We start from the raw sequence: 26440 nt of genomic DNA, 5'->3' as shown, positions 1-26440 counted from the left end.
TATATCTTAGAACTATTAAACAAGTCAGCCCTACCCATTTAGATTTAGTCCATTTAAATTTACTTTATTTATAGACCATAATTTTTTAATTCAAATTGTTTAAGATCATTCCAATTGGTTAAACAGGTTGGCCGTTTACTATTTTATTTTATTTTTTCAAAAAATATTTTGATAAAAAAATATTATTTTTAGATTAAAAATTTGAAACAAACAGTATTTTTTTCAGTTGATAGATCGAATTTTTGGGTCAGATCAAAGAAATATTGGTTAAAAATATTATTTTTAAAAAAATGAAAAAAAATAATCAGACCATCCATTTAACCCATAAACTAGCTTGTTTAACCCGTAATTTTTTCGGCTTTAATCTAAAATTTAAACAGACTTAATTTTAGAGTAAAATCTATTCGTTTAAACGAATAAATAGACTAATCAAATAAATTTAACCTATTTTAATGGTCTAATATATCTCTTATCTTTTTCTCAACCAACTCACTACTACGTGTGTGTTTGGAATACAGTTTGCAAACTGGAGTTTGCATAAAATTGATTTTGCAAACTTGATTTTAATAAAAAGTAAGTTTGTGTTAAAGTGATTTATGTTTGGTAATTTTTGTATCAAAATTGATTATAGTAAAATAAATGTTGTTTGGCTTGCACGAGTCAAAATCACTTTTAAATAAAAAATTACTAAAATGGACATCAATCTAAATAATTTTTTTATATTATTCTATTATTTTAATTTAGATATTTAAATAGATCTTATTAGTTAATTTTATAATAAAATTAATATTTACTTCCTAAAATAAAAATAACATATAAAAATAGATAAAATATATTTTTAAATAAAAATAAAAATAATATAAAAGTTCTTGATAATCTTTTTATATAGTATATTTTTAGTATTTTTAGTATTTTTTTAGTATATTATAATTTCTTACTATTATTATTATTTACAGTTAATTTTTTGTTTAATTTATTTTACCTAATAGAATTAATAAATCATATTATAAAAAGATAATAACAAACATAATACACAAAAATCACAATTATAAAAGTGTATAATGTCAAACAAACAATTGAAAAAAATAAAAATAATAAATAATAAAAAAATAGAGTTTATATAAATAGAAATAACAAGAATTGTATAAATAATACAATAACATACATAAAGGATAAGATTGGTAAAAGGTAAATAAATGATTAGTATCCATGGCTAAAAGCTCGTTAGAAAAACGCAGAAGCTACAAATAGTTGCTTCTTGTAAACCTGGTTTTGGTAGCAAAATCACTTCTGCGTTCATGAGAAAAAAATTTTGCCAAACCAAAAGTTGAAGCTTTCAAGAAGTTTAAACGTACTTCTTCCCTTACAACTATTTGGCGTTGCATATGAGTAGTGTTGAGTCAACTTTAATTAGATTCGGATTCAACCATAAATTAATTTAAAATAAATTAGATTAAATTGAATCACTTCGGTATAAAAATTTAAATAAAATTTTTTTAAAAAATTAAATTTAACAATATTATATTGTATTTATAAAAATATAAATTATTTTAAAATAAAAATAATATCATATAATATAAAAAATATTAATTAAAGCATAAAAATATATCTCATTACTTACTCTATTCTAAAATATATTTTTTATTATAAAATACAATTTCAAGTTGAATCAAATCAACTTGAAGTATGACCCGAACACAATCCAAAATCACATCGAATAAAAATGACAAAAACAAACTGTCTCGATAAAATATACTTTAAGTTCAAACTAGAATTCAGGTTGGGTTAGTTTTTTATCATTGCTAACTGTAGGTACCGCCACTATCCCTTCTCATCGCCATTGCCATCACCCACATTACCAACAATACAACACTTTTAGAACTGTCAATGAGTAGAGTAGGGTAGGATTTAAATTCTATTTTAACTCTACCTAGGAATTTAAAATTTTTCTAAAACTTAATCCTAACCATGTTTCATAAACATACGAGTAAAGACCCAACTCGACCCTTGTCTATTTTAACAATGGATAAGGCGCCCCTTGTCCCAAAAAAAAGAAGAAGAAAACTTCGGCCATCAACCTTTTTTATTTTAGGGCAATACGATTCTTCTATTAAAAAATTCGTTAAATAGCAACAAAAATTAGCTTTGTTGGGATTTTATTTGTAATAATTTTCCACATATAATTAATAAGTTTATTTTAAAAAAAAAATCGTCGGTGGTGGTTAAGTGGAGAAAGGCCATTGTTAAAAATGATATTGCATGAAAAAAAAAGTAATTGCAGTACAAAAATTTTTTAAAGAAAAAAATAACATCGAACAAGAAATGACATGAAATAACATTATTGTTGATGATATTTGTATTAGTGATGATGAGGTAGAGGAGATAGTGATAAAGTATGGTTACACAACAAAAATAATAGAGATAGAAGTGATAATGATGAGGATAAAGAAAATGATAATAGTAGTTGATCTTGCCTGGGAAATAGGTCGGCTTCAACTCCTCGAGACTAGCCGAGCTATGTGCTACAAGGTCAGGCGTCCGCTCCTCAAAGTCCGAGTTCTTTATGTTCGTTGTAGATGTGAAGGTACGAGCAATACAAAAGGGAATGGAGTGTACCTGCAAAGACACTCCAATGCTTAAGTCAGTTATGGTGTTAAGTTCAGCTAAAAGATCTGTCTAGAAAAGACATTTTACCTTCCTTTTATAGAAATATGTTCGTCCGTTACATTGTAGGTAATAAAATCGGTTTCGTAACCGATTTTATCTTTCCGTTTGGGACGTCGGTTATGGTAATATTAACGCCACCGAGTTATAGCTCATAAGGGCCGAGCAATAACGGCAAAATGGCGAGTTATGGTGATGGTCAGTAACGGTTATGAGGCCGAGTTATAGCTTGTATTAATGGTGACCATATCACAGCCCCCAAGCTTAGCCTGAGGAAAGTTTTTTAATGAAGCAGGTTGAGCTTTTGTAATGAGTTATAACTCGGTTAGGTGGGTTACTGAGTGAGCCCCCAGTTCAACGTACTTCATTAAAGTAACTTCCCGTTTGCGCCACGTGGAAAATTGTGCGTGTTTTTTGTTCAGGAGAGAGAAGGAGTGGGTGCTTCATTAATGTTTTGATGTTTTCCAATGCTCCTTTCGTCGTTTGATGTGACTGAGGGAGTTTTGATATTTGGAACGTTTTTTGGTTGTGATTAATTGTTTTTGCTGATTGGAATTTTGGGCATTTTTGGTTTTCTGCTTCTTGTCTGGAGAATGAGCAAGAGAGGTATGGTCATGTTTGTGTTCTTCTAATTCGTTTCTTCTCTCAACTCTTTGTATTTCTTGGTTGCATGTTTGTTTACTGTTTCTAATGGGGTTTGAGAAGGAGAAGAAAGGTGAAATAGACTGGTCTTATGACTGGGTGGGGGATGACGTGAGGTCTCGGGTGTCATTGTTCTGTGATGAAGCTGCTGTTAAGGAAGTAGATGCTAGTAGGGTGGTGAGGCAGAATTCTGGGGTTGGGGTTGAGTTGCTGCCCTGTAGTGTTAATGATAGGGTTTATCACCGGGGCAGAGGCTTTGAATTTTTCTATATGCACAGCTGTGTTCTTGAGGAGTTGAGAGTTAGATTACCTTTCACTGATTTCGAATGTCAGGTCTTGAGGCAGTTAAACTGTGCTCCGTCGCAGCTTCATCCCAATGGGTGGGCGTTTCTCCGTTCGTTTGAAATTTTAATGGAGTTTCTGGAAGTGGTGCCGTCTGTTGACCTTTTCTTTTCTTTATTTCAAGCCAAAGGGGTGTGGAAAGGTGGTTGGATAAACTTCAATAGCACCCCTGGTTTTGGCATTTTCAAATTGTACAAATCCTCTTTTAAAGATTTTAAAGAGATGTATTTAAAGGTTAGGGCTTTGGAAAAAGATTTTCCGTTTTTTGTGGATGAAAATCTGGCTGAGAAGTTCCCATTGTATTGGTGCTCGGAACCTCAGAATATACTCGGTCCTGAGGTTATCTCCCCGAGGAACATTTGTGTGATTGAGTTTCTTGTTGAAAATATCGGTCGGGGAGACTTAATTTCAATGTATGAGCTTCTGAAGTGGGAGGAGGATAAAGATGCTGTGGTAGCCTATTTGGGTGAGTCATAGGGTTTTTATAAGGTGTTTATTGCTTCTTGTCGTATGTCTGATGTGTTTGTTGTTTTCACAGGTGGTAAATATCCTGGTGTTTCAGCTGCGTCTTTGAGGACGCGTTTCAAGAATAAGAATCTGGAGAAGGAGGTATCGTCGTCTAATGCTGAGAAAGTTGCTGGTGTCGGCGAGGTTACGCAGCCTCGTCAAGGTCAGAGGAAGGTGATTGCGAAGAAGAGAAAGAAATCCGACCTTGTTGATTTGTCGGATGATTCTGACGATAAGGAGATAGGGGTTCCTCTTGAAGAGATACAGGCTTTTATGGGCAATCAAAAAAGGCTTCATGAAATTTCGGAACAAAGTGAGGCATTTTCGGTGTGGGGAAAGGAGTATCCCTATATGGCTGTGGTGGACGAGTATTGTCAGTCGTCGGCTGACGTTACTCTTGCAAAGGAAGTCGGGGACATGGCTATTGGGCAGTATATGCAGGTAATGATTTTACTTGTTTTTTCTTTGCTCTTCCTCTGGATTCTTATTAGTTTTGGTATTATTTCTTTCTTTAGGTTGTTGGTCTTCGTCTTGCAAGTCTTGGGCGTAGCCAAGAGTTGAAAAATAAGAGGGTTGCTGCAGAGAAAGGAGAGGTTTCTGTTTTGAAGGAGGAGTTGGTGAAGAGTAAGAGTGTTGCTGCTGAGCTTCAAGCTCGTTTGACTGAGACCGAGAAGTTGTTGAAGGAGACTAAAGAAAGTTACTCTAGAGATGTGGAAGATTTGAAGAAAAAGGAAAGTGATCTGGTGAACATACAAACTCGTTTGATTGAGGTTACTGCTCAATTTAAGGAGATGGAGAAGAAAAAGGCGGATGAGATATTAGATTCTTTTGTTGAAGGTTTTGAAAGGGCGAGGTTGCAGGTTAAGTTTTTGGTTCCAGATGCCGATCTTTCTGGTATGGATCCTGGAAAAATAGTTCGAGATGGTCAACTGATCGAAGATGATGGCGATGCAGAAGATGAAGCCGATAATGTTTAATGTGTTCTGTTAGAAACATGTTTGAATTTATTTTGCATATGTGATAGTTAGTTAGTTTTGTTTGAACTTTGTTGAATTTGACTTGTTTGAATTTTGAATGTGATGCTTTTTATAAAAGCTGTTTGATGTTTGCCGGAAAGTGTTCCGAGCTTATTGCTATTTTTGTTGGTGTGGTTATCTGATTATGGCAGGTTGTAGCTTAGACATGTATTGGGCTTTGTCTGAGCTGTGTTTGATAGGGTTATATTTGATCGACAATACTAGTCGTATAGTTATTTGATAAAGAAGATAATATTTGTCTCCTATATATTCGGAGTTTTATGAACCTTTTGAATACAAAGGTGCAGGTAGGCTAGCCTCGTTAAAACCTCTCCAAGCAAAACCCTTTGGGATAAAATCTTGGTAGTAGGAAAAAGAGTACAAGCCTGTCCCTGTCTTTTAACTATAAAATTTCTTTAAGGAAGACACATTCCATGTACTAGGCATGAGTTTACCATCTAATGATTCTAGCTTGTACGCTCCTTGACCGAGTACGTTTGATACTCGGTATGGACCGTCCCAATTGGCTGCGAGCTTTCCATGTTTTGGTGGTTTCCGAGCAGTTTCGGTCTTGCGGAGGACTAAGTCTCCTTTCACGAATGATCTGCTTTTGACCGACTTGTTGTACTGTCGAGCAATTACTTGCTGCGCCGCGCGTTGCTTCAAGGCGGCGATGTCTCTGATTTCTTCAATGATGTCGAGCTCGGATTTCCGAGCTTCGTCTTGGTTGTCCATGTAAGTTCGGATTGAGTTCTGGGAGATCTCGAGGGGGATCATGGCTTCCGATCCATATACCAGTCTGAATGGCGTTTCTTTTGTTGATGTTTGTGGGGTGGTGTTGTATCCCCAAAGGACTTCAGGAATTAGTTCGTCCCAGAGTCCTTTGGCGTCATCTAGTTTCTTTTTTAGTGCATGCAGGATGACCTTATTTGCAGCCTCTGCTAGTCCGTTCGTTTGAGGGTGTTCAACGGAGGCGAAGTGTTGGTTTATTTTGAGATTCTGCAAGAAAGATTGAAACTTTTGGTCGGCAAACTGGCGACCGTTGTCAGTTGTGATATGTTGAGGTATGCCAAATCGGCAAATAATGTTTTTCCAAACGAAAGAAATCATTTGTTGAGATGTTATTCTTGCTAAAGGTTGGGCTTCCACCCATTTGGAGAAATAATCAATGCCGACAATAAGAAATTTTACCTGGCCCGGTGCCGTAGGAAACGGCCCGAGTATATCCAAACCCCATTGGTTAAATGGCCAGCTGATTTCTGAATGATGCATTTGCTCGGCAGGTATGTGTATCAGTGGTGCGTGTTTTTGGCAATTCTGGCATGTCCTGATTTTTTGTTGGCTGTCCTGTTTCAACGACGGCCAGAAGAATCCAGCTCGGAGGATTTTTGATGCTAGGCTCCGAGCTCCTGTATGTGTGCCACAGATTCCTTCATGTGCTTCTGCTAATGCTATGTCAGCTTCTGGCTTGTTGAGGCATTTTAGTAGGGGGCGAGTATATCCACGTCGATATAATGTTCTGTTGAGTATTGTGAAGGAAGATGCTTGCCGTCGGAACTTTTTATCGTTCTCGACCCCTTCTGGTATATTACCTGTTTGTAAATAGTATATAAAGTCGTCCCTCCAATCTTTTACCTGTGTAACACTTAACACATTTGTCAGAGTAACAGTGGGTGATGTTATTGTGAATTGTTGCAGTGTGGATAACTCGGATTGTGTGCTGCCGAGCTTTGATAAGATATCTGCCCTTTGATTTTGTTCGCGTGGTATATGTTCTATTTCAAATTTGACAAATTTTTTTAATAATTTTTTGACTAATAGCAGGTATTTAGAGAGTAGAAGATCTTTTACCTGGAAAAGGTCGTTTACCTGCTGTACTACTAACAAAGAATCACAATATACCTTGATCGTCGAGATTTGGAGATCTAAACAGAGTCGGAGTCCAGCGAGCAGTGCTTCATACTCGGATTGGTTATTGCTGGCTTTGAAAGCGAAGTGTATTGAGTGTTCAAGTATGAATCCGTCCCCGGCTTCCAGACGTATTCCTGCTCCACAGCCCCCATTATTGGAAGATCCGTCGACATATAAGATCCATTGTTTTGCATGATCTTCTTCGGATGGTGTAGTAAACTCGGCGATGAAATCCGCTAAAAATTGTGACTTGATCGGTCCTCTGGATTGGTATCTGATATCGAACTCAGACAGTTCGACTGCCCACTTTATGAGTCGTCCTGCGATTTCTGGTTTGTGTAACACTTGTCTTAGTGGGTGATCTGTTCTGACGTAGATAACGTGGCTCTGGAAGTAAGGTCGGAGACGTCGTGCCGAGAATATTAGTGCCAGTGCGAGCTTCTCAATCCTTGGGTAATTGAGCTCGGCATGTTGGAGGGTTTTGCTGACGAAGTATTCGGATGTTGCGCTTTGTTTCTTTCTGATACAAGGGCCGAGCTTATCGCCCAATCAGTGACTGACAGATATAGAAATAAGTCCTCCCCTTGTAGGGGTTTTTGTAAAATTGGCGGTTGTGAGAAAGTTGTTTTTAATTTGGAAAATGCTTTCTCACAATCGTCGTTCCATTCAAATCTGTTTTTCTTTTTAATTGTTTGGAAAAAGGGAATAGAAGTTGAAGCTAAACAGGGAACAAATCTGGAAAGTGCGGCAAGGCGTCCTGTGAGACGCTGAACTTCTTTTACTGTTTTGGGGCTGGCCATGTCCAGCACTGCTCGGCATTTGTCTGGGTTTGCCTCTATTCCCCTGCACGTTAGTAAAAAACCTAAAAACTTACCCCCTTGAACGGCGAAGGCACATTTCTCGGGGTTGAGGCGCATGTTGTACTGGCGGATTTGGCCGAATATTTCTGTAAGGTCGTTGATGTGATTATGTCCGGTTTTTGTTTTGGCGACCATATCATCGACATAAACTTCCATGTTTTTGCCGATTTGTTTGGCGAACACTTTATCCATAAGGCGTTGATAAGTTGCACCTGCGTTCTTTAATCCAAATGGCATAACTTTATAACAATAGTTACCGAAATCAGTGATAAAAGCTGTTTTATCTTTATCGGAGGGGTGCATGAGTATTTGATTATACCCTGAATACGCATCCATAAAACTTAAAGTAGCGTAACCTGATGCATTGTCTACTAAAGAGTCTATGGATGGTAGGGGGTAAGAATCCTTTGGGCATGCCTTGTTTAAATCGGTGAAATCGACGCACATGCACCACTTACCGTTTTGTTTCCTTACCATTACCACATTGGCTAGCCATGTAGTGAATCTGATCTCTTTGATAAATTCAGCGTTGAGGAGTTTTTGTGTTTCTTCTAGGGATGCTCTCCTCTTTTCTTCGCCGAGTTTTCGTTTCTTCTGCTGTACTGGTCGGACTGCCGAGTTTATTGCTAGCTTATGACTGATGATTTGTGGATCGATGCCGGGCATGTCTGCAGGTTTCCAGGCGAAAAGCTCAGCGTTTTCTTGTAAAAACGTTTTTATGGCCTGTAACTCAGCTGGGTTGATTGATGTACCTACATATGTAAATTTGTTAGGGTCATTATTAAAATACACTTTTTGCAGGTCATCGGATGGTTTTGGTCGCTCGAGAAAATCGGCTCTTGGGTCGAGGTCAGCTAGTGTGTCTTCGTTTTGCTTGAGTTCGACATTGTTGACTTGTTGTGTTGAGCGGTTTTGGAACTTCATGCTGGTGTTATAACACTGTCGGGCCTCTTTATGATCTCCATGGATTGTTGCAACCTGATCATCCTGCAATGGAAACTTTACACAGAGATGGACGGTAGAGACAATGGCGCCGAACTTATTTAAAAAAGGTCGGCCAAGGATAAGGTTATATGGGCTGAAACAGTCAACTACTAGATATTGAATATCATTAGTTTTTGAAAGAAGATGCTCACCCAGTGTGGTTTGTAACCACACTGATCCGAGTATTGGAACGCGTTCTCCCGAGAATCCGACTAAGTCTCCTCCTGTGGACTGTAGCATGTTGTCGCTGAGCTTCATCTTTTGAAATGTTGAGTAAAACAGAACATCGGCACTGCTCCCGGGATCCAGGAGTACTTTTTTCACTAACAGATCCCCTAGCTGGAGGGTGATTACCACAGGGTCGTCCAAATTTTGTATGTTGGAGTTAAAGTCGGCCTGTGTGAAGGTGACCTCTGGTTGTGGGTTATTGATTGCTACATCTTCCTTTGGTCCTTCTACTGAGCATATTTCTCTGAATGACCTTTTCCTTGCCGAGTTTGAGTATCCCCCACTTGCGTATCCTCCTGAAATATAATTGATTATACCTCGTGGTCTTTCATATTGGTTTGAGGATGCCTTTTCTTTTCCTCGGTGTTGTTCAGAGAGGTCGTTTATTGTGGAACTGGGGCCGCGTTTTTGGATGTGACCCCCAATGTATTTGTCTAGGTGGCCTTGTCTTGCTAGTCGTTCTAAGAGATCTTTGGCGACCACACAATCATCGGTATTGTGGCTGTGTTTTTGGTGGAAAGCGCAGTACTTTGATCTGTCTACATGCTTTGCATCCTGGTATGTGCCGGCCTTTCTTGGTGGCTTGATTAATTTGGAGTTCAGGATCTCCTTGATTATGTCTTCTCTTTTAGTGTTAAACTGCGTATAAGAATCAAATCGAGGTGTTAGTTTAAAACTTTTCTTAGTGGTTGAGTTCTTATCTTCTTCGCGGAAGTGTGACTTGTCAGATTTCCGAGCTTGTCTGAGTTCCTCGATGTCAATTTGTCCTTTTGCTTTCTCTCGAAATTCTGCTAGAGTCTTTGGTTTTGCCACTGCGATCGTCTCCTGGAATTTCCCGGGTCGGAGGCCGCTTTTAATTGCATGCAGATGGACCTCGGGGTGGAGATCTGGTATGCTGATTGCGACTTTGGTAAAGCGAGTCATATAGTCCTTTAGGCTTTCGTTTGGTCCTTGCTTGATGGTGTTCAGGTAATCGGAGTCGTGCAAGTATATTGCAGATCCGGCGAAATGTTCTTCAAATAACTTCGCCAGTTGATGAAAGCATGAAATAGAACCTGCAGGCAAAGCACACAACCAATCAAGTGCATGACCGTCTAAATAATTCGGAAAACAACGACATAAGACTGTATCTGATGCACCATTAACGATCATTATTGATCGGAATTTCTTTATGAACTTCCTCGGATCTCCGAGTCCATCATAAGGCGTGAGGGTCAACGGCAGAGTGAACCTCTTCGGCAGTTCGAAGTTCATTACTTCTTCTGTAAAAGGGCCTACAAGGTCCTCGGATTCTTCTTTCTCGTCTTCGGGCTGCTGCTCTTCATGTTGAGCGGTTTCCGAAACATGAGTCGGTTGGGATTGATGTTCCTCGTCTTCCGCCTGTTGGCGGTGAGCATCATTGTGTTCGATCCGAGCATGATTTAGCTCAGCAATTTGAGCAGACATTATTTGGTTCTCGTCAGCCATCCGTTGATTAGCTTGTTGTAGCTCAGCTACCATTCGCATGAGTTCGGACAGTGACGGAGGCGGTACGTCAGCCATGGATGCAGATGGAGGTGATGGGACCAAAAGAAAAAATATGATTTCCTCGGCCCCACGGTGGGCGCCAATTGATCTTGCCTGGGAAATAGGTCGGCTTCAACTCCTCGAGACTAGCCGAGCTATGTGCTACAAGGTCAGGCGTCCGCTCCTCAAAGTCCGAGTTCTTTATGTTCGTTGTAGATGTGAAGGTACGAGCAATACAAAAGGGAGTGGAGTGTACCTGCAAAGACACTCCAATGCTTAAGTCAGTTATGGTGTTAAGTTCAGCTAAAAGATCTGTCTAGAAAAGACATTTTACCTTCCTTTTATAGAAATATGTTCGTCCGTTACATTGTAGGTAATAAAATCGGTTTCGTAACCGATTTTATCTTTCCGTTTGGGACGTCGGTTATGGTAATATTAACGCCACCGAGTTATAGCTCATAAGGGCCGAGCAATAACGACAAAATGGCGAGTTATGGTGATGGTCAGTAACGGTTATGAGGCCGAGTTATAGCTTGTATTAATGGTGACCATATCAACAACAATTCAATTAAACAGAATTTAATAATAACATCAATGATGACAGTCCTACCTAAAACCATATGCTCCTCTTTTGAGATAGTCAATTTCATAAAGCAAAATTTTTTTAAGAAAAAAAAACAAATAATTTAATAGATTTAAAAGAGAGAAATAAAATTAAAATTTATTTTAAATGTTAAAAATAAAATTAAATTAAATTAAATGTTGAGAATAACTTTAAATTTTATAACAAACCTTAGAAATAAAAAAAATAATTTACGTCGTTAATAATAATTATAAAACCACTAATGGGGGAATTAATTATAAAAATACTATTGAATAGTCAACTGAGTTTTTTTATTTAGCCATGAACTGCAATATAGTTAAGCTAAGATGAATATTTCAGGGTAAAAAAAATTGTTTGATAACTAAAAATATTAAAAAATTAATAAAATTTAATATTTATTTAATATATTCTGTAATAAATAAATATTAAATAAAATAAATTTAAATTTTTTTTAGTATTATCGACAGAAAAAATGGTATAAAAATATTATAATTTTGTACAAATTTTTATTGGAAGTGAATTCTTTTAATTTTTTTCAATTGTTTAGTAAAGTATAATTTTTTATTATTCAATATTTTTTTTACATATTTTTTTAATTTTATTTAAAAATATAAAATAAAAAAATTATATTTTACTAAAAAAATTGAGAACTTCACCTATATTTATTGTAACACTATACCTGCTTGCTGCTTCCAAGCGCTTACGCATTTACTTCTACTTCTGCACGTACAAATTTGTCAGTGCAAAGGACAAGTATATTATGTTAATATTTTCATGGAAAAGTATATGGAACTAAGAGGTGATCAGTCAAAAAGTAAACAACTTAATTAATTTATAATTATATTTAATTAATTTTATTTGTTTTTAATTTATAATATTTGATATTAATTGCTTCTCACCCTAAATTAAAATTCTGAATGATACGTTGGAGAAATAGAGGCGGAGATCACGGAATTTCCAACAATCCCAATTCTTAGTATATAAAAAAATTTATAAAATATATAAAAGAACATCCATTTAGTATGAAAAAGAAATATTCTGATACTTAGTAGAAAAAACATCCTAATGCCTAGTATAAGCACCATTCACATAGAATTTTTGGATTCACCCAGAAGCATTTGGCTGATTTTTTGCTGGTACCATCTTCGTTCCCTAGCATTGTTGTATGAGTAAAGTATCGTTTTTGTTCCCAACATTTGGGGTAAATCTTATTTGTGTCCTAACGTTTAAATCGTCCTATTTGTATCCCTAACGTTTGTAAAAGTGATTCAATGTTATTCTGCCGTCAATTACATATCATGAGTGCTTTAGTTTGAGTTTTAAAAATCTCTTCTTGAAGTTAGAATACACGTCTAGGATAGAATCGATGATCTACTCCGAAAAATAGCTCATCAAATGTTGAAACTAATTCATACAACATTTACATAATTCACTTTTCTAGGGACATAATTGAATCTAAATACAAATAGTGGATATAATATTAAAATCGAACAAATCCAAGTGAGACCTAATTGAGAATAAATACATCCAAGTGAGAATAATTGAAAAATATAATCTGATTTGTTAGTATAATTGATAGTAGGATAACATTGAATCACTTTTATAAACGTTAAGGATACAAATAAGACGATTTAAACGTTAGGGACACAAATAGGACTTACCCCAAACGTTGGGGACAAAAACGATACTTTACTCTGGTTGTATTTACATATATCTTTTATTATTTTGAGAAGCTTTTTGGCGTTTTCATAATAAATAACAAATCACACTATTTCAGTATTTTGGCCAATATATTTATTACATATATATGACCCATAGTTGATGGGGTTCACATTTATTGAAATATTTAATTTATATTAATTATTTTCTTTAAAATTTTAAAAGAACTACTTTAATACAATAATTTATTTTATTTATTAAAAGTTATATTTAGTGCTCTGTTAGGATTTTTTAGTGCTCTGTTAAGGTTTCTTAATGGAGTTTCTACTGTCGTTAAGGCTACATTGTCAATGTCAATTAAATCTCAATACAAGTCTACATAATCTGCATGGCTGAGACAAAGAGGAATGAAGATCGGATCGAGAAAGACAACTGGAAAGGAGGTAGGAATGTGATTCTACTGGAAGAGGCAGATATATCAGAAGGTATTAACACTTGCTCCAATAGTCTCTATGGTAGACTCTTTGCTTCCAAAACCTTCTCAATTGGAACCATGGGGAATGCTTTAAAGGCTATATGGGGAAACCCGGAAGGATTTAGCGTGAGTGACAAAGGGGACAATTTCTTCAAATTCTTTTTTAATAAAGAAGTGGATGTCTTGCGTGTTGAACGTGGTTCTCCATGGCTATTCAAAGATTATGTGCTCCACGTCAAGAGATGGAAGGAAGATCAGAACTGTGATGAAGAGATTATTTCCAATTTTTCAGTTTGGATTCAATTTTGGGGTTTGCCAGAATCGTTTAAAACCCTCGAAGTTGGACATAAATTGGGAGAGAGACTTGGCACAGTGTTGGAGGTAGGTAAATTTCAGATGTGGGACAGAAAAACTAGAATTGTGTAGGCCAAAATCAATATTGATGCTGCCAGGCAAGTTAGGGATCAGTTAATAGTGGAAGGACCTAATAAAAAGGAGGTAGGAGTAGCATTGCGCTATGAGAGACTTAGAAAGTTCTGTACCTATTGCGCAAAATTGGGGCACGAGGTGAAAAACTGCCATGATCTGCTGAAGGACACAGAGAGTGATATGGTAAAAGAGGATGACATTGGCGAATGGGTTAAAGCCAGCCAAGTGGGAACGCGAATCTACTCTAAAGGAGAAAGAACATTCAATAACTCAACCCAAAATCAGAATAAGGCCACTCAATGTAAGAAAAACCGGTCTTAAACTACTTATTGGAAGAATTTGCAGGGATGTCAATGCAAGAAGGAAAACAAAGTTTGACACCACAAGACACTGGTAACAGGGCAGCACATGAGTCACCTCAATCAGCCAATTCTAGAACAGAATGCATGGAGGTTATCATAGCTGGTCAGTCCAATGCCAAAGAGGATGAAGGGCAGCTTATGCAATTCTCTATTGGGCAGTGTCTCACCACAGAGAAAGGTAGGAAGTGAAAAAGCTTAGCAAGACAAGGTGCTGGAGGGTCAGATACTAAAAGTGAATCCAAAATAAGGTTGATGAGTGGTATAGCTGAAGGATCTACAAAGAAAGTAAGAACAGAGGATGAAAATGTAGTTGAACAGATGGTGGAGGGTGTCAGCCTACAAATGGCACCCAAGGCGCCATGAGAACTATAGTTTGGAATTGTTGGGGTTTGGGGAGATCTCGACAATTCACACCCTAAAAGGGATCTGTAAATCCCACTCCCCCCGAGATTGTGTTTATAAGTGAAACAAAGAACCAATCTCGACAGGTGGAAGCAAAACTTTGGGTATGCGGCTACGAAAGCTATCATATTGTTAACCCGGCAGGAGTGGCAGGAGGACTTGTGCTAGCTTGGAAGGACGGTATCAACGTTCAAATTATTAACAGTGGAGAATTCTTTGTCGCAGCCGAAAGTAAGAAAGTCGGAAGTAGTGAGGTATGGGTGTTCATTGGTGTCCATTTGAGTTGTTCGGAACAAATTCGATCCTTACAGTTTGAGGAGCTTACAACAATGAGTCAACACCTGGAAGAAAAAGTGGTAATAGCAGGCGATTTTAGTGCTATAACAAGCTAAACGGAAAAGAGGGTGGAGGCCAAAAATCAGCAACCACTATTGCAATATTCACTAATTTTATTGACAGTAACGAATTAGTGGATATTGGAATGGTGGGGCGCCCTTTCACGTGGACAAATCGAAGACAAGGAGAGGATTTAGTGAAGGAGAGGCTTGACCGCTATTTAGTTGGGATGGGATGGAAGCTGAAGTTTCCGAATGCAGTGGTGCACAGGCTCACAAAGTCAGGCTCAGATCATGCTCCAATCTTGATGGAAACCAAACCTCAATCCTGGCATAGTAAAAGGCGTTTTAAATACCAGGAAAGTTGGTGTAGAGAAGAAGATGTCAAGAGAATTGTCAGTGAAGTGTGGAGAATGGAAGTTGTAGGCTCGGGTATGTTCTCCTTGGCCCAAAAGTTGAAAGATTGTAGACATAGACTAGTTCAATGGCAGAAAACTCACTAAGCAAACTCCCGAAAAGAAATTGAGGACCTTCAAGCTAAACTAGAGGAGTTGCGGGTGGCTGGAATCAATAGGGGAGAGGAGGTACCAGTTTGGAGGAGAAGTTGGAGCTGGCATATTTGAAAGAAGAGAGCTATTGGCGAGAAAAATCTAAAGTCAAGTGGCTAAAAGAAGGAGATCAGAACACTAGATTCTTTCACCAGAAATTTCAATCAAGGGTGCGAAGGAACAGAATTTGGAGATTAGTAGGGAGGGACAATGAGATTGCATCGAAACCGGAGGATATTGCAAAGGTAGCTGAAGACTACTTTTGCGATATTTTTACTTTTTCTTGTTCGGCTGATCCGAATCCATACTTAGAGGATTTGGAGCCTAAGGTTACAGCTTCCATAAATCGCAGGCTCCAAAGGCCGGTAACTATGGACGAGGTCAAAAGAGCTACAATTAGTGTTCATGCTCAGAGTGCTCCTAGTGATGACGGGTTTACAGGTAAGTTTTTTTACTTTTTCTGGGATATAGTTGGAGGTGACGTTTTTAAGGCAGTGAGCAGTTTCTTTCAAAGTGGCAAAATTCTAAAAAGTTTCAATCATACTCAAATTTGTTTGATTCCGAATGTGCCATATGCCAGTGACATGACTCAGGTACGACCGATCAGTTTGTCTTCAGTTATGTATAAAATTATTTCTAAAGTTATGGTGCACCGATTACAAGGTATTATGAATAAAATTATAAGCTCAAATCAAAGTGCGTTTCTCAAAGGTAGACTCATTTCAGATAATATTCTAATTGTCCATGAATGTATGCACTATTTGAAAAATAAGAGAAGTGGGGCAGAGCATGAGATTGCTATAAAACTAGACATGAGCAAGGCTTATGATAGGGTTGAATGGCATTTCTTATGGTATATTATGGATAAGCTGGGCTTTGATGCTAAATGGATTAACTGGATTAAGGAATTGGTAATGACTGTTTCTTACTATGTTGTTGTGGAAGGTCAACCTTTTGGCTATTTTAGGCCAAATAGGGGCATCCGACAGGGTGACCCCTATCTCCATATCTCTTTATTTTTTGTGCAGAAGGACTTTCCTTCTTGCTACACAAGGCAGAGCAAAACAGATTAATTCAAGGAGTTCAAGTTAATCGGAGATGCCAAACAGTTAATCACCTTTTGTTTGCTAATGATTCAATCCTTTTTTGCAAGAGCGCACCTATTACAAGCCAAAGTATTCTAGAATTGCTAGAGATCTATGAGGGTTTCAGTGGGCAAAAAGTCAATTTGAATAAGTCGGCCATCTTTTTCAGTCACAACACTCCTCAGAACACAAGACTAGCAATTGCTCAGACACTAAATATTGAACATATCGGAGCATAAGACAAATACCTGGGGCTGCTCTCTATAGTCCAAAAATCAAAGAAAGCAACCTTTGGAGCTATCAAGGATAAAGTTCAAAAGAGGATTATGGGTTGGAATAGAAGTCTATTGTCACCAGGTGGTAGACACACGCTATTGAGAGCGGTGGGGGAGGCGATTCCTATTTATACACTCTCTTGTTTCAAACTCCCGGACACGCTGTTGACTAAGATTCATAGCATGCTCGCGTAATTTTGGTGGGGTCAAAAAGGCGTAGAACGAAGAATGGTTTGGATTAAATGGGACACAATGATGAGACCGAAGAAAGATGGAGGGTTGGGGATCAAGGACCTAAGGGCACAAAATTTGGCCTTATTGGGCAAGAAATGTTGGCGTCTAATGAAATACCCTAATTCTACTCTATTGGTGCACGAAATCGTGATCGTTCATTCCTTGGTAACGGTGCTGAAAACTTAATACGTACGTTCATAATCTTAGTTTTTCTTCACAACTTCGCACAACTAACCAGCAAGTGCACTGGGTCGTCCAAGTAATAAACCTTACGTGAGTAAGGGTCAATCCCACGGAGATTGTCGGCTTGAAGCAAGCTATGGTCACCTTGTAAATCTCAGTCAGGCAGATTCAAATGGTTATAGAGTTTTAATAATTAAAATATAATTAAAATATAAAATAGGATAGAAATACTTATGTAATTCATTGGTGAGAATTTCAGATAAGCGTATGGAGATGCTTTTATCCATTCTGAACCTCTGCTTTCCTACTGCTTTCATCCAATCCTTCATACTCCTTTCTATGGCAAGCTGTATGTTGGGCATCACCGTTGTCAATGGCTACTTCCCGTCCTCTCAGTGAAAATGGTCCAAAATGCGCTGTCACCGCACGGCTAATCATCTGTCGGTTCTCGATCATGCTAGAATAGGATTCAGTAATCCTTTTGCGTCTGTCACTACACCCAGCACTCGCGAGTTTGAAGCTCGTCACAGCCATCCCTTCCCAGATCCTACTCGGAATACCACAGAAAAGGTTTAGACTTTCCGAATCTCAAGAATGGCCGCCAATAGTTCTAGTCTATACCATGAAGACTCTGATCTCACGATCAAGAGGCTAAGAGATACACATTCAAGCTTGTTTGCATGTAGAACGGAAGTGGTTGTCAGGCACGCGTTCATAAGTGAGAATGATGATGAGCGTCACATAATCATCACATTCATCATGTTCTTGTGTGCGAATGAATATCTTAGAGAAGAAATAGGCTTGAGTTGAATAGAAAAACAATAGTACTTTGCATAAATTCATGAGGAACAGCAGAGCTCCACACCTTAATCTATGGTGTGTAGAAACTCTACCGTTAAAAATACATAAGTGAAAATAGGTTAGACATGGCCGAGTGGCCAGGCTCCCATGGAGGTCTCAGAACGTAAAAGTTACATAATGTGTTCCAGAGATGATCCGAAGATGTAAATACAATAGTAAAAAGTCCTATTTATACTAAACTAGTTACTAGGGTTTACAGAAATGAGTAAATGATGCAGAAATCTACTTCCGAGCCCACTTGGTGTGTGCTTCGGCTGAGCATTGAAGCTTTCATATGTAGAGGTCTTTCTTGGAGTTGAACGTTAGTTTGTAACTTGTTTCTGGCGTTTAACTCTACTTTGCAACTTGTTTCTGGCGTTTAACGCCAGAATAAGGCAGAAAGCTAGCGTTAAACACCAGTTTGCATCATCTAAACTTGGGCAAAGTATGGACTATTATATATTGCTGGAAAGCCCTGGATGTCTACTTTCAAAATCAGTTGAGATAGCTCCATTTGGACTTCTTTAGCTCCAGAAATTCCACTTTGAGTGCAGGGAGGTCAAAATCCAACAGCATCTGCAGTCCTTCTTCAGCCTCTAAATCAGATTTTTGCTCAAGTCCCTCAATTTCAACCAGAAAATACCTAAAATCATAGAAAAATACACAAACTCATAGTAAAGTCCAGAAATGTAATTTTTATTTAAAAAATAATAAAAATATATTAAAAACTAACTAAATCATACTAAAAACTATGTAAAAACAATGTCAAAGGGCGTATAAATTATCCGCTCATCACGACACCAAACTTAAATTGTTGCTTGTCCCCAAGCAACTGAAAATCAAATAGGATAAAAAAAGAGAATATACTATAAATTCCAAATATCAATGAAACTTAGCTCCAATCAGATGAGTGGGACTAGTAGCTTTTTGCCTCTGAACAGTTTTGGCATCTATAGGAACTTAGAATTTAGATAGTGTTATTGATTCTCCTAGTTCAGTATGTTGATTCTTGAACACAGCTACTTTATGAGTCTTGGTCGTGGCCCTAAGCACTTTATTTTTTAGTATTACCACCGGATACATAAATGCCACAGACATATAACTGGGTGAACCTTTTCAGATTGTGACTCAGCTTTGCTAGAGTCCCCAGTTATAGGTGTCCAGGGTTCTTAAGCACACTCTCTTTTTTTTGCTTTGGACCTTGACTTTAACCGCTCAGTCTCAAGCTTTTTGCTTGACACCTTCATGCCACAAGCACATGGTTAGGGACAGCTTGGTTTAGCCGCTTAGGCCAGGATTTCATTCCTTTGGGCCCTTCTATCCACTGATGCTCAAAGCCTTGGATCCCTTTTATTACCCTTGCCTTTTGGTTTAAAGGGTTACTGGCTTTTTGCTTTTGCCTTTTGGTTTAAAGAGCTTTTGGTTTTTTCTGCTTGCTTTTTCTTTTTCTTTTTTTTTTTTTTGCCAATTTTCTTTTCTCTTTTTTTTTTTTGCAAGCTTTTTCTATTCACTACTAGGGAGGTGTTGGTTTGCTCCCAATAGTTTTGTGGAGGGAAGTGCTTCCCTTGAGGCATCTCAGGGATTTCATGGTGAGGAATTTCCTCATGCTCTTGTTGAGGTCCATGATCTCTTGTTTGCTCCATCCTTTTCTTAGTGATGGTCTTGTCCTCATCAATGAGGATATCTCCCTCTATGTCAATCCCAGCCGAGTTGTAGAGGTGGCAAATGAGGTGAAGAAAGGCTAACCTTGCCAAAGTGGAGGACTTGTCAGCCACCTTGTAGAGTTCTTGAGGTATAATCTCATGAACTTCCACTTCCTCCCCAATCATGATACTATGGATCATGATGGCCCGGTCTACAGTAACTTCAGACCGGTTGCTAGTAGGAATAATTGAGCGTTGAATGAACTCCAACCATCCTCTAGCCACAGGCTTAAGGTCCGGTCTTCTCAATTGAACCGACTTGCCTCTTGAGTCCACTTTCCATTGAGCTCTTTCCACACATATGTCCATGAGGACTTGGTCCAACCTTTGATCAAAGTTGACCCTTCTAGTGTAGGGGAGTGCGTTTTCTTGCATCATTGGCAAGTTGAACGCCAACCTTACATTTTCCGGACTGAAATCTAAGTATTTCCCCCGAACCATTGTAAGCCAATTCTTTGGATTCGGGTTCCTACTTTAATCCTGGTTCCTAGTGATCCATGCATTTTTATAGAACTCTTGAACCATTAAGATCCCGACTTGTTGAATAGGATTAGAGAGAACTTCCCATCCTCTTCTTCTAATCTCTTGTCGGATCTCTGGATATTCGCTCTTTTGAGCTTAAAAGGGACCTCAGGGATCACCTTCTTCTTGGCCACAACTTCATAGAAGTGGTCTTGATGGACCTTTGAGATGAATCTCTCCATCTCCCATGACTCAGAGGTGGAAGCAATTGCCTTCCCTTTCCTCTTTCTTGAGATTTCTCTGGCCTTAGGTGCCATTGATGGTTATGGAAAAACAAAAAGTAATGCTTTTACCACACCAAACTTAAAAGGTTTGCTCGTCCTCGAGCAAAAGAAGAAAGAAAGTAGTAGAAGAAGAAGAAAATGAAGGAGATAGAGGGAGAAGGTGTATTTGGCCAAAGGGGAGAAGTGGTGGTTTTAATGTGTGTAAATGGAGTAGTGTTGAGGGGTTTATATAGGGTGTGGTAGGTGGGTAGGTTTCGACCATTAGGGTTGGGTTTGGGAGGGAAAAGAATTTGAATTTTGGAGGTAGGTGAGGTTTATGGGGAAGAGTGGATGGATGTGATTGGTTAAGGGTATTTAGGGAAGAGGTGTGGAGGTGATTGGTGAAGGGTATTTAGGGAAGAGAGTTATGAAAAGGTGTGAAGAGGAAAGAAGAAGAGGTGGGGTAGGTGGAGATCCTGTGGGGTCCACAGATCCTGAGGTGTCAAGGATTTCTCATCCCTACACCATTTAGGCGTGCAAAACGCCCTCTGTATGCAATACTGGCGTTTAACGCCAGACTGCTACCAGTTTTTGGCGTTAAACGCCCAAATGTAGCCTGTTTCTGGTGTTTACGCCAGGTTGATGCTTGTTTCTGGCGTTAAACGCCAGCTTGATGCTTGTTTCTGGCGTTAAATGCCAGACAGATGCTTGTTTCTGGCGTTTAAACGCCAGAATGCTCTTCCTCCAGGGTGTGCTGCTTTTAATGCTATTTTTTCATTCTATTTTTTATTTTTTAGTAGTTTTTGTGACTTCACATGATCATCAACCTAAAGAAAACATAAAATAGCAATGGAAAATAAATAGATATAATTAAATAACATTGGGTTGCCTCCCAACAAGCGCTTCTTTAAAGTCAATAGCTTGACAGTGAGCTCTCATGGAGCCTCACAGATGTTCAGAGCTTCGTTGGGACCTCCCAACACCAAACTTAGAGTTTGACTGTGGGGGCTTTGGTTGACTCTGCAGTGAGAGAAGCTTTTCATACTTTCTCTCCATGGTTACAGAAGGAGAACCTTGAGTCTTAAATACAAGGTAGTCCTCATTTAGTTGAAGGACCAACTCTCCTCTGTCCACATCAATCACAGCTTTTGCTATGGCTAGGAAGGGTCTTCCAAGGATGATGGATTCATCCTCATCCTTCCCAGTGTCTAGGATTATGAAATCAGCAGGCATGTAAAGGCCTTCAACCTTTACTAACAAGTCCTCTACTAATCCATAAGCCTGTTTTCTTGAGTTGTCTGCCATCTCTAATGAGATTCTGGCAGCTTGCACCTCAAAGATCCCAAGTTTCTCCATTACAGAGAGTGGCATAAGGTTAATACCTGACTCCAGGTCACACAGAGCCTTCTCAAAGGTCACGGTGCCTATGGTACAGGGTATTAAGAATTTACCAGGATCCTATTTTTTTTGAGGTAATTTCTGCCTATCCAATGCATTCAGTTCATTGGTGAGCAAGGGAGGTTCATCTTCCCAAATCTCATTACCAAATAATTTGGCATTCAGCTTCATGATTGCATCAAGGTACTTAGAAACTTGCTCTTCAGTAATGTCTTCATCCTCTTCAGAGGAAGAATGCTCATCAGAGCTCATGAAGGGTAGAAGTGAGTTGAATGGAATCTCTATGGTCTCTGTATGAGTCTCAAATTCCTTCAGGTCCTCATTGAGGAACCCCTTAGTGTCCAGAGGACATCCCATGAGGTCTTCCTCATTGGGATTCACGTCCCCCTCTTCCCTTGTAGGTTCGGCCATGATGGTCAAATCAATGGCCTTGCACTCTCTTTTTGGATTTTCTTCTGTATTTCCTGGGAGAGTACTAGGAGGAGTTTTAGTGATTTTCTTACTCAGCTGACCCACTTGTGCCTCCAGATTTTTGATAGAGGACTGTGCCTCATTCATGAAACTGAGAGTGGTTTTGGATAGATCAGAGACTATGGTTGCTAAGTTAGAGAGACTCTGCTCAGAATTCTCTGTTTTGCTGAGAAGATGATGGAAAAGGCTTGCTATTGCTAAACCTGTTTTTTCCACCATTATTAAAGCCTTGTTGAGGCTTCTGTTGGTCCTTCCATGAGAAATTTGGATGATTTCTCCATGAAGGATTATAGGTGTTTCCATAGGGTTCTCCCATGTAATTCACCTCTGCTATTGCAGGGTTCTCAGGATCATAAGCTTCTTCGTCAGAAGATGCTTCTTTAGTACTGTTGGATGCAGCTTGCAATCCATTCAGACTCTGAGAAATCATATTGACTTGCTGAGTTAATACTTTATTCTGAGCCAATATGGCATTCAGAGTATCAATTTCAAGAACTTCCTTCCTCTGAGGCGTCCCATTACTCACAGGATTCCTTTCAGAAGTGTACATGAACTGGTTATTTGCAACCATGTAAATGAGTTCTTGAGTTTCTGCAGGCGTTTTCTTTAGGTGAATGGATCCACCTGTAGAATGGTCCAATGACATCTTAGATAATTCAGACACACCATCATAGAATATATTCAAGATGGTCTATTCTGAAAGCATGTCAGAAGGACACTTTTTGGTCAGTTGCTTGTATCTCTCCCAAGCTTCATAGAGGGATTCACCTTCTTTCTGTTTGAAGGTTTGAACATCCACTCTAAGTTTGCTAAGCTTTTGAGGAGGAAAGAACTTGGCTAAGAAAGCCGTGACCAGTTTATCCCAAGAGTTCAGGCTATCTTTAGGTTGAGAGTCCAACCATATTCTACCTCTGTCTCTTACAGCAAACGGGAAAAGCATAAGCCTGTAGACCTCGGGATCAACCCCATTAATCTTAACAGTATCACAGATCTACAAGAATTCAGTTAAGAACTGAAAAGGATCTTCTGATGGAAGTCCATGAAACTTGCAATTCTGTTGCATCAGAGAAACTAATTGAGGCTTTAGCTCAAAATTGTTTGCTCCAATGGCAGGGATTGAGATGTTTCTTCCATGGAAGTTGGAATTTGGTGCAGTAAAGTTACCAAGCATCTTCCTTGCATTGTTATTATTTTCGGTCATGTCTCCTTCTTTTTCAAAAATTTCTGTCAGATTTTCTCCAGAGAGTTGTGCTTTAGCTTCCCTTAGCTTCCTCTTCAGAGTCCTTTCAGGTTCAGGATCAGCTTCAACAAGAATGTTCTTATCCTTGTTCCTGCTCATATGAAAAAGAAGAGAACAGAAAAGAAAATATGGAATCCTCTATGTCATAGTATAGAGATTTCTTATATGAGTATAAGAAAAAAAAAAGAGAATTCGAACACAGAAAGAGGGAGAGGGTTCAAATTTTTGAGAAGAAGAGAAGTGTTAGTAGATAAATAAATAATTAGAAGAGGATGAGAGATGGAAGAATTTGAAAATAAAATAAAATAAAATAAAAATATTTTTATTTTTAATTTAAAATTTGAAGTTAAAATTTGAAAGTTTTAAAAAAAGAAAAATTAAATTAAATTAAATTAGAATTTAAAACAAATAGTTAATTAAAAAGGAATTTTGAAAAAGAGGTTAGTGATTTTCGAAAATTAGAGAGAGAGAATTAGTTAGGTAGTTTTGAAAAAGATAAGAATCAAACAAAAAGATAGGATTAATTGAAAAAGATTTGAAAATCAATTTTGAAAAGATAAGAAGTTAGAAAAGATTTTGAAATTGATTTTAAAAAAGATGTGATTGAAATTTATTTTGAAAAAGATTTGAAAAAGAAATTTAAAAAGATTGGATTTTGAAAATTAAAGTTAATTACTTGACTAACAAGAAACTAAAAAGATATGGTTCTAGAGTTTAAAGATTTTTCTTAGTAGGCAAGTAACAAACTAAAATTTTTTTGAATCAATCATATTAATTGTTAGCATTAATTTTAAAAATATGAAATAGAAATAAGAAAAAGATTTTGAAAATAAATTTTGAAAATTTCAAAATTATGAAAGAAAAAATGAAAAAGATTTAATTTTTGAAAAAAAAAAGATTTGAAAAAGATAGAATTTTTAAATTGAAAATTTGACTTGACTCATAAGAAACAGCTAAATTTTAAAAAGTTTTGAAAAAGTCAACTCAAATTTTCGAAAATTTATGAGATAAAAAGGGAAAGATAATTTTTTTGATTTTTGAATTTTTAATGATGAAAGAGAAAACAATGAAAAGACTCAGAACATGAGAATTCAAGATCAAAACACATGATGCATGCAAGAACATTTTTGAATGTCAAGATGAACACCAAGAACACTTTGAATGTCAAGATGAACATCAAGAACTTATTTTTTAAAATTTTTTTAAGAAAAGAAAAACATGCAAGACACCAAACTTAAAAAATTTTTAAACTCTAGACACTAATAGATTAAAAATGCATATGAAAAACAAGAAAAGACATAAAATATAAAAATGCAAAGATCAAACAAGGAAATTCATCAAGAACAACTTGAAGATCATGAAGAACGTTATGCATGAGTTTTTGAAAATTTTAATGAAATTAAAAAGATGCAATTGACACTAGACTTAAAAATTGACACAAGACTCAAACAAGAAACATCAAATTATTTTTGATTTTATGATTTTGTAAAATTTTTTTGAGATTTTTCGAAAATTATTTGGAAAAAGAAAAATAAGGATTTCAAAATTTTTAATGAGAATTCCAAGAATCATGCAATATTAGTCTAAAGCTCCGGTCCAGGAATTAGACATGGCTCACTAGCCAGCCAAGCTTTCAGTAAAAGCTCCGGTCCAAAACACTAGACATGGCCAATGGCCAGCCAAGTTTCAGCAGATACAAATCAGGCATATAACAGCTGATTAGATGAGAGTCCAAGGGATCTTGCCATGATAAGTGGAAGCCTCAGTCCAAAAATTTAGACATGTCTTGACAGCCAGCCAGGCTTCAACAGATCATAAAAAAACTCTAGAATTCATTCTTAAAAATTCTGAAGTCATAGAAAAATAATTTTTTTTGAAAATCTTTTTTTTTTTAAATAAAAGGAATAAAAACAAAAACTTAAAATTAAAATAAAATTACCTAATCTGAGAAACAAGATGAACCGTCAGTTGTCCAAACTCGAACAATCCCCGGCAACGGCGCCAAAAACTTGGTGCACGAAATCGTGATCGTTCATTCCTTGGTAACGGTGCTGAAAACTTAATACGCACGTTCATAATCTTAGTTCTTCTTCACAACTTCGCACAACTAACCAGCAAGTGCACTGGGTCGTCCAAGTAATAAACCTTACGTGAGTAAGGGTCAATCCCACGGAGATTGTCGGCTTGAAGCAAGCTATGGTCACCTTGTAAATCTCAGTCAGGCGGATTCAAATGGTTATAGAGTTTTAATAATTAAAATATAATTAAAATATAAAATAGGATAGAAATACTTATGTAATTCATTGGTGAGAATTTCAGATAAGCGTATGGAGATGCTTTTATCCATTCTGAACCTCTGCTTTCCTACTGCTTTCATCCAATCCTTCATACTCCTTTCTATGGCAAGCTGTATGTTGGGCATCACCGTTGTCAATGGCTACTTCCCGTCCTCTCAGTGAAAATGTTCCAAAATGCGCTGTCACCGCACGGCTAATCATCTGTCGGTTCTCGATCATGCTAGAATAGGATTCAGTAATCCTTTTGCGTCTGTCACTACACCCAGCACTCGCGAGTTTGAAGCTCGTCACAGCCATCCCTTCCCAGATCCTACTCGGAATACCACAGAAAAGGTTTAGACTTTCCGGATCTCAAGAATGGCCGCCAATAGTTCTAGTCTATACCATGAAGACTCTGATCTCACGATCAGGAGGCTAAGAGATACACATTCAAGCTTGTTTGCATGTAGAACGGAAGTGGTTGTCAGGCACGCGTTCATAAGTGAGAATGATGATGAGCGTCACATAATCATCAC

The 26440-nt window shown here is 37.7% G+C and overlaps 1 protein-coding gene and 1 non-coding gene across 2 annotated transcripts; one reads left to right on the top strand and one right to left on the bottom strand.

The window, feature by feature from the left end:
- Positions 1–5570: 5570 nt before the first annotated feature.
- On the bottom strand, positions 5571–10696 carry LOC140182231 (uncharacterized). The gene is made up of 3 exons (XM_072228371.1): positions 7957–10696; positions 7074–7411; positions 5571–6806 (listed from the first exon to the last, which is right to left on the bottom strand). Exons 1-3 carry the CDS (start codon positions 10694–10696, stop codon positions 5571–5573), a joined length of 4314 nt encoding a protein of 1437 aa, XP_072084472.1.
- Positions 10697–23088: 12392 nt separating this feature from the next.
- LOC112780438 (small nucleolar RNA R71) lies at positions 23089–23196 on the top strand. Its single transcript, XR_003191275.1, has one exon. It is a non-coding gene; the product is annotated as a small nucleolar RNA R71 (small nucleolar RNA).
- Positions 23197–26440: the final 3244 nt, after the last annotated feature.

Source organism: Arachis hypogaea, chromosome 19 (genome assembly GCF_003086295.3).
Source record: "Arachis hypogaea cultivar Tifrunner chromosome 19, arahy.Tifrunner.gnm2.J5K5, whole genome shotgun sequence".
Lineage (NCBI taxonomy): Eukaryota > Viridiplantae > Streptophyta > Magnoliopsida > Fabales > Fabaceae > Arachis > Arachis hypogaea.
This window is presented reverse-complemented; position numbering and strand designations above follow the sequence as displayed.